The sequence below is a fragment of the Buceros rhinoceros genome, unplaced genomic scaffold (genome assembly GCF_000710305.1).
Source record: "Buceros rhinoceros silvestris isolate BGI_N320 unplaced genomic scaffold, ASM71030v1 scaffold4542, whole genome shotgun sequence".
Lineage (NCBI taxonomy): Eukaryota > Metazoa > Chordata > Aves > Bucerotiformes > Bucerotidae > Buceros > Buceros rhinoceros.
In genome coordinates, this window is record NW_010398199.1 from 36,666 (window position 1) to 45,468 (window position 8,803).

The 8,803-nt window shown below is 36.9% G+C and overlaps 1 protein-coding gene across 1 annotated transcript in view; it reads right to left on the reverse strand.

The window, feature by feature from the left end:
* The window catches only part of ZRANB3 (zinc finger, RAN-binding domain containing 3), a 41,982-nt gene that overhangs the window by 12,838 nt on the left and 20,341 nt on the right, over positions 1-8,803 (reverse strand). Inside the window, exons 5-10 of the mRNA XM_010130995.1 lie at positions 6,734-6,819; positions 4,234-4,405; positions 3,726-3,854; positions 2,406-2,525; positions 1,597-1,716; positions 905-1,084 (exon numbers count right to left, since the gene is read on the reverse strand). Of these exons, the coding sequence (XP_010129297.1) occupies positions 905-1,084; positions 1,597-1,716; positions 2,406-2,525; positions 3,726-3,854; positions 4,234-4,405; positions 6,734-6,819 (807 nt within the window). The remainder of the gene's footprint in view (positions 1-904; positions 1,085-1,596; positions 1,717-2,405; positions 2,526-3,725; positions 3,855-4,233; positions 4,406-6,733; positions 6,820-8,803) is intronic.

Here is an 8,803-nt window from a genome sequence, read left to right on the forward strand (position 1 = left end):
AGGAGAGGAATATACTGGCCACAAAAATGGTTATCAGTTTCTCCGCTAACTGTATGGACACAAACAATCGCACCTCTACAACACAGGGGTAGCCAAATGCAGGAACAGCAACCGTTAAGTTGGCACTTGCATGAGAAGAAACCCTGTGAGTCCAAAATCTCAAACAATTCTGACACCCGGAGTTCAAGAAGCAGTTCTTGCTAGGTTGGCACAGAAAACAAGAGCTGACAGAATACAAGTGCACCTCAGTTATCAAAATAGGACTCTAATGAGTGGGATCAAAGGTTACAAAATGGCCATAAACGCAAAAGTCTAATTGTTTTTCTTAGTACTGTGAGCTCTCAAAGATCTCCCAAGTAAGGAAAGCAAGCAGGATGGAATTAGTCCTCCTAACAGGGACTGGGTAATACTTGAGGAAAATGGAAACAGAAGGTAACTGTAATCTTGGATCTGATGAAGAATTGTTTGAGGATGCTTCTGCCTCTCACAAATGAAGTTTACTAAGGCACAACATTCATCCAATTAAAGAAAAACAACAATACAAAGCCAACAAACTCTAGCGGTTTTTATTGTACAAAACCCCTTAAAATTGTAAATTGACCAGCCAGAGCAGTAAAAATCAGTAAAAAGATGGAAGACAAAGTAACAATCTCCTGTAGGTGTTAACCATCCCATTCATCTCAGTAAAGAGTTACCTTATTTATCTTTGGATCTTAAACAGAGAGCAAAAAGGTAGAAAAGACTAATTTGGATCAGACATGGACAATTTAATGATTAGCACTTCTGGGTGTATCAGTTTGTCTTAGAGTGTTCCAGATAAGCAAGAACTTAATTTGGCACACGTGCTGAAGTGCTATCTTAACCACTGCAAGTTCTTGGTTATTCAGTTCTATTCCACACGTACCTTGCGGTTCAACATTGCCCACAGAAGAGTATCTATTGTTCCTTTTGCAATGAGGAAGTGAATATTCACACACCTGCACTGCCCAATTCGGTGTGCTCTGTCTTCTGCTTGCTTAATATGGCCTGGATCCCAATATAACTCAGCAAACACAACGTGACTAGCAGCAGTGAAAGTTAAACCCTGAACAAAATAAACAGATTCATTTTAGAAAAAAGATTCCACACACAAACAACTGAAGTAAAAGAAAGCTAAAGGTTGTACAGGACTTTTTTATATGGAAATAGGAGGGATCACCTTGACAGCAGATGGGCCTATTATGCTGATTTCTTTCTTGGGCCTCAGATAGATAAGCAAGATTCAAAAAATACTTCAATATTGTGCCAAGACTCCGTACTGCTTTTCATTATGGCAGTAATATTTATTTCTTATTAATCTGGTACTTATAGAGAAGTGGAGTTTTTACTAATTATTCAAGAAGGAGATACTGCTTCTTGTCTTGATTTTGCTCTTGTAATTGCAACAGAGGCTTAAAACACTTAACATGATTAGTGCAAAAAAAGAGATTACCTGTGCCTATAAAAGACATATTACCGAAGGAAGTTTATTTCCATGCAAGTCACTGCAGACACCAGGGACTTTAGTACCCATACTCTCCAAGTTTCTTCTTTCACATATTTTCCTTTTTGTCCTACCTGACCAGCTGCCTGAATACTCAAAATAGCGACACGGGTATCCGGATCCTTCTGAAACTGATTAACAAGACGTATCCTTTCTGCAGAAGGAACACTTCCATCTATTCGTATGTAGCGAACCTGCAACGTATCATAATAGAGACATTATCAGTGTCTTCTTTTGGACCCAATCATCCTCTCTCTGTCCCCCAGTGAAAATATGAAAATATCTGTCCTGTCATGGAGAGAGGGGTGCAGCTTTTCCACCCTTTGATTTACAACTATGCCTCTATCTAGAAAAGCATAGCCGTAGTATTCCACATTTACTAGAAGAAGACAGATTGAACATGGTATCTTAAAATGGAATATTCCACAGAAAAATCTGTGGATTTATTAAATTTCCAAGCATTTGCAAAATAATAAAAACATAAAATAGCAAAGTCAGCCAGTATTCCCTGGCCATGGTTAAGAATCCATGATCAAAATAGTATAAAGGTTTCTTTTTTTTTTTTTACTGCTTTGAATTAAAGGTTCAGGTGAGATGATAGTGTTCTGTAAAAAAAAAAAAAAAAGAAAAAAAAAGAACTGCATTGGTAGAAAAACTTGGGAAACACTTGCCTACACCACTGATGCAGTAACAGTGAAGTATCATAGCAGATAGGAGTGTTTACATTATCCTGAAACACAAAACGGTTCTCCAAAACCACACGATCCAGTTTAATCCAGTGGCGCTGATCTGTATATACTTAAAATCCATGAATTCAAACACAGCTCATATGCATCTGTAAAGTCTGAAGTTAAATTTGCGTGTACGTTTGTTAAAGCATTACCTTATTTTCTATAACTGCCTCTGTGCAGGCTTGAAGCATGCTTAAGTGATGAGCAAAAACCAGAAACTTCAGCGTGTCATTCTGAAGCATCATTTTGATATAGTCCTTTACTGCTCCTGCCTGGAGGAAGAGAGTGCGGTGTCAGTAGTTAGACATGCAAAATGTTCAAAAAGACAGGTTTTATTTTAATGTCTTTCAATTTCTTGTAACACAAAAAGGTGAATTTCCATATTTTTTGTTATCCATTTAAGACTTTACAAAATACTACATTTTAAGTATAAAATTATTCAATTTTTTTTTTCAAATAATACCACAACTTCATGTCTTTGAGAAACCTACCTCATTCTTTCAGAGGAAAAAACCCATTTATCCTCAAAACATCACATAATTACATGGCATTTCTTCCAGATTCAGATGCAGATAAAACCCCTTTTTAGTTACAATATCATTATCTGATGTATTAAGCCATATTTTAAAAAAATCTGATTTCTGCCTAAACATATTTCAAATAGACAAGGTACTGTTTAATCAGAACTTCTGTATTTGCACCCATGTAAAGCCATATATCAAAACTGAAAGAATAATTTTGATACTTTCATGATACTGTAATCATAAAATATTGCTCTATTTAAACATTCATAGAATTCTTTTGTGTCAAATACAATTTTCAATATCTTTTATAAAAACTATTAATGATGACAGTTAATTATAAAATTTATCAGTGATCGATGGTTAATGCAATACCCTCTGCAGCAGTTCTCACTTCTCTCTTTTTCTCTTTTCTAAAAATAGGTTAGCGTAATGAAGCCTGACAGCAGGGTAAAAAGTAGGCATGTCCAGGATTTTGTCATCAACTTCTTTTTCCTTACATCTTAAGCTTACAGTGCTGTAGGAGGAAATACAGAACATGGGGCACCATTTGCTAAAAAGGAAACAGACCATCTAGAGGGGATTGTTCTCCCACCCTTATCCATGGGGAGAACCGGTGCTGACAGAATGGAGTCTGCCTAAGGGCTGCATCAGCACCACCTCCGGGATGTTCCTGAAGTACCCGCCTTCATGATACCCCTACAACGGTGTGACGTGTTTAGTGTGGGCAGTCTCAGCCAGCTTGGTGGATATCTAATCAGTAATGGCTTTAACATTTAGCTCAGGTCATTATAATCATGAAACATACAGCGAAAAGGAGAGTGTTTCTCCATGTCACAATTATAAAACCAACCAACCAACCTTAGCTAGTATTGAGGCCAATACAACTAATGCTAAGTTAAAAACACACTGAGTTTTAAAAATGTATTAAGAAAAGACTTCCATGCTTACCTTGGCAATGGCTGTTTCTTTATACATGCGTGTGATTAGATTCATGACTTGAGAAAAGTGGCTTTCAGTGGCATCTGAATTCAGGTTTCTCATTAATTTTTCCCACGCTGCAAAAGTGGTATTCAAATTCTAATTGGCAGAAGAGATCAGTCGTTAGATACAATGCATGTTCTTCCTCTGCATGTACATTCCAAGCATGGAATTTAGGAATGGAATACTTAAAGAACTCTATCACATTTGGCTAAAAGTAATTGTAGGATTCAAAGTCTAAGGGAAAGGAAAACAAGAGGAAGAAGATCGTACCACAATGTGAGCACATTTTATTATTATGCCAAAATTATCGATGAAAAATATACGCTATATTTATGGTCTTCATACTATATTTTAAAAATACCAGAGATGCTTTGCTATATATTCTCACATCCTTTATAACTACATATAATAGTCATGCATATGTAACACATAGATATTACTGACAATTGTGCTTTTAGCAGAAGCGAAAATTTACCTTAGCTGCAGCTTGTGGGAGGTCAAATGGGATACGTTGCCTAACTTTGGGAGGCAGCTGAGTTACAACATCATTCTTCAATCTTCTGATCATTATTTTACTTAAAAGTCGATGCAATTTTTCTAAATTTGAAGCTCCTCTACAGTCCCATAGAGCTCTTTTACCAAAAAACCTGAAAATGAAAAATTAACACTGAAGGTAAAAAACTAGCTCTTCCAAATTCAGTAGAAACCTTCAGCACATGTTTAATTTTAAAACACATGGTTAGACATGAAGGTGCGCTGGCTAACCACACTAGGTGTTCGTATGTACACCAGAGAGCTGACTGCTCACTGTCTGGTTCCATCCAATGCTCAAGTCAGAGCTGTTTCAACTTCCCAGCACATACTGCTGCCTGCATGCACCAGCACCCATGGGATGCATCAGTCTCACAGAATCACAGAATGGTTTGGCTTGGAAGGCACCTTAAAAACATTGGAAAGAGAAACAGTTTATTAACTTAGCCTTCCTTGTTCTTGCTTTGCTTTACTGTTTTTAAGGAAGCGTTGCAACAGGAACAGAGGCTTTTCTCTGCCAACATTGCCAAGAGATAACAAAGTAATGAGCATGACAGATTTTGCTGGCTTTGGAGAAAAGCCGAGGTAGCATTTTCTAAGGCCAGCAGAGTATGTCACAAGCTTGTAGTTTTACTGGTAATTTTTTTTTTTTTTAATAACTTAGAGATTTTTAAGCCTTACTGCGCTTACCAACAGTGTTCTAGCCAGCAGAGTATGTCACAAGCTTGTAGTTTTACTGGTAATTTTTTTTTTTTTTAATAACTTAGAGAATTTTAAGCCTTACTGAGCTTATCAACAGTGTTCTAGTCGGCTGCCTACAATCATTCGGGAATGGGGCTAAGAGACTCACTTCTACGCTGGTGAAGCATCAGCAGAACGTACTTGCAATGCTACACAGATGGAAGACAGCAACTGCTTGCATCCCTTCTTTGGTCTATTTATATGTCTGTCCTCAGACAGGACTCATCCCTCCAGCTTGAGCATTGGTGATGTAAAAGAAATGGCAGGCAAAACCTCGCAGGAGTTTTAGACCTCATCTTTAGCAACTGGTGTCTACAAACACCTAAGAAAAAAGCCCCCACAACATTTTCACAGAAGGCGCTGCTTAAAATCCTATCAAGTTTAGTGCCACGGGATGTTTTGTTTCAGGCAAGTCACGAAGACAAAGTTATTTGTTGAAAGCTTGCCAACCCTGAACTTGATTTTTATTACATTTATGGTATTCCAAATATAAGATAATCATCTATGATTGACTAGCTAAGCATGCTGTACCCACGCACACTTGTGGTGTGAAAATTACAGATGCATTCAGTCAAAACACCATGGAAAAAATAGCATTTCTCAGACTGAAAATTAGACAGCACTCTTCCCTGTTATTTGAAGTTAAATGCTGATAAAGTGCCTATGGTGGAGAGAGAAAAACCAAGTTATATGAAAATGAAACCATGTAATTATTACTGTAAAGATTAAATCTAAAAGCTAGCCAATTTAGCTGACAAAAATTTATTGTTTTGAATACATGCAAAGTTGTAAACATGAATTTTTTTAGCTAAGGCTTTTTTTTTTTAAGGTTATTCCCTTCTCATAACTTCTTTCATTTCAGATTGTAACATAGATTCGGATGGGTAAAACTAAGCATTTTAAATCAGAGCTTCTTCTATCCATTCCCTCTATTTTAGAAGATAGGTAGAGAAACTGAATAAACTAAACCTGAAAGAAGCAAGACAGAGGAAAATAATTTCTCTTGAATAACTTAAAGCACATGAAACATGACAATTCATGAAAGATGCAAGGGATAAAAATGGGTTAAAATTAATTATGCAAATGTGTGAAAAAATGTGTAATGAGCAATGTTACCCAGTAAATCGGTGGCAAGGTGGTGGACAAGAACTTAGGATGCCTATATTCGACTCCTCAAAAAGAACTACAGACACACTACTGTGCTTTTGGGTCTTTTATACCTTTACTTTTATACCTTTACTTTTATATAGTCCATCTGTAAAATACAGAAACAAATTTGGACTTTTTTTCCACCCAAGTATGGTGGGATAGCAAAAAGACTGGATCCCATAATGAAGAGAGATGTATAGTATTACCTGATGTGAGAATTAGACTGACAGTCAGAAACTCCTAAGTCCAGCTCTAAAGGTAAAACCTTTACACTTCATACTAGCGACAGTAAATTTAAAAAACATTTTGACAGAATGCTGGCACTTGAAACTATTTCAAACTCTAAAAGCTTCCAATTTTGTCCTCAAATAAATTCTCCTGTCAATTTAATCCTTTCCCCAGTCCTCTTTGATGGAGGAGATGATATTTGACCTGGGTTTTCCAAGGAAGATGGTACGATACAGCAATAGAGGTACTATTTACTGTTTCTCTCACTTCGTGTGACAAGAAAATCAAACACTCACAGGAAAATAAATGAGGAAGTACAGTAATACCTGACACGAGCATTGCAGTAATTTTTGGCATATTCATTCCAAGTTCCAAACCTTCCTGGAAACAGTGCCTCAATCTGCATGAAAAGCTGGAATGAAAAAACCAAAAACGGTGACAAATTGCCTGCAAACGTAAGACTTCAGAAATTATTACATGATTGTGTCATGCTTACATTCAATAATTACATAAAAAATACACAGCGTGGCACACATGCAAAAGACATTTCATGGGAGTGTGCTCCTCAAAGACAGAGCACCCTGAACACTGTAACACAGTGCCGACAACTTGGAAAAGATTTATGCTGAACAAGAAAACACAGATGAGAAGATGTTACTCCTAAAAATACAGTTTTCGCCAGTTGTGAGGTTCACGGCCTTCTGCAAATTCCAGTGCAGGTATTCCATGAACAGTCTGCTTCTTAAAATATGTGAAAATCCTACACATTCTTCGGTTTTACTTCAAAGAAAAAAAGACCCAGTCAATACAGACCAGGAATTTCACACCTTTCTTCACAGCTGAATAACGGGAGGTAAATAGCAGTTTAGACAACCCTAGCCAGAAAGAATCCTACTTTACAAGCTGTTTCACTGCCAAAGCGTTCTAGATTAAAAAGATCACTACCGGATCCAAGACACACTGTTAAGGGGTAGCACAGACACAAAGAGGCTCTCCCCTTAACGCACCGCCCTGCATCCTCTCCAGTCCTCTGCACACCATTTCTGCCATTTCAGCTTTCATATTACCTAATCACATGCTGGTGACCTCTTCCAAAAAGAAAATTACTACAGCCAAATTTTGTTCTTTACAGGCTTCTTTCAAGATAAAAGTTAAAGAACTGAAGAGCAGCATTAAGAAAAAAGAAAACCAAAACCAAAATCAATTTATTCGCCCAACTGAAATGCTGCTATTTTGACATAGATCTAGGCCAAGCAAGAAACTGCCTGTAATGATTTGCTATAAATGTACACGAACACAAATGAACGATGCTTTTCATTTTCTATATATGTTCCATTTAAAGACTTCATAGAAAGATCCTAGAACTGATTAAAGAGATGCGATGCTTTTTAGACTCCACTTCATAAGCCATGGCAGAACTTTGGTATCACTATAAAAATGTCTCTTATTGTTTTCCATTTGGTCATGAATTTTGACCCTGTTGCTGTGATCAAGAACAGCTTGTACTGAATTTCCTTTGAAGACCTTTAGCAATGTTGCTTACTGGTCTGGTATCAGTGCACTGTACAACAGCATTAACACTTTCTAACTCCAGTTCTTCATCCAGGGTTGGTTGCAATGTGTTTGCCAAATGTGCAGGAAAGTCGTAAGTATCCACACCCACAGACATAAATACTTATTTCGAAGTTTTAAGCAAGCATTCATAATACATCAAGCCCTTTTTCATACAGTGGACATTATTCTCAAGTTATAACCTCTCTGAACAGATTAAATTACTAACGGGTCTTTGTATAAGTTCTATTTACACAACAAGAATCTCTGAAGTGTATTTTTTACATAACACCTAAAAGTTCCCTGAATACAAATCAGCTCTTATATTCCATTTATTTCTACATTTGATAAATAAAGACAGTTTTCTTGCGTTCACTGTAAAATCCAAGTAGTTTCTGGTTTCCTCTCTGCTCCTCCCCAATCCCACAAGCTGAACTTCCCTCAAAGGAAAATTTGTCTTTCTGAACCACAACAGGCACAAGAATATCCTTTTTTCATTTACATTCCACAAGTGAATATAAGGAATATTCAAAAGACCAGCAACAAAGGACCTCCTATATCAGATGAATCAAAGGAAAATTTGTCTTTCTGAACCACAACAGGCACAAGAATATCCTTTTTTCATTTACATTCCACAAGTGAATATAAGGAATATTCAAAAGACCAGCAACAAAGGACCTCCTATATCAGATGAAGTAGAAGATTTGATACAAGTTATTGTCTACCAAGGACTCTACTACCCAGTAGAAACAAACAATTCTCTGCTTAGGCTCTTTATTTTCTATTTCACCCAACAGTCGATATGTTACATGGGAGATTATTTTCCTGCAAGACACACTATTTAC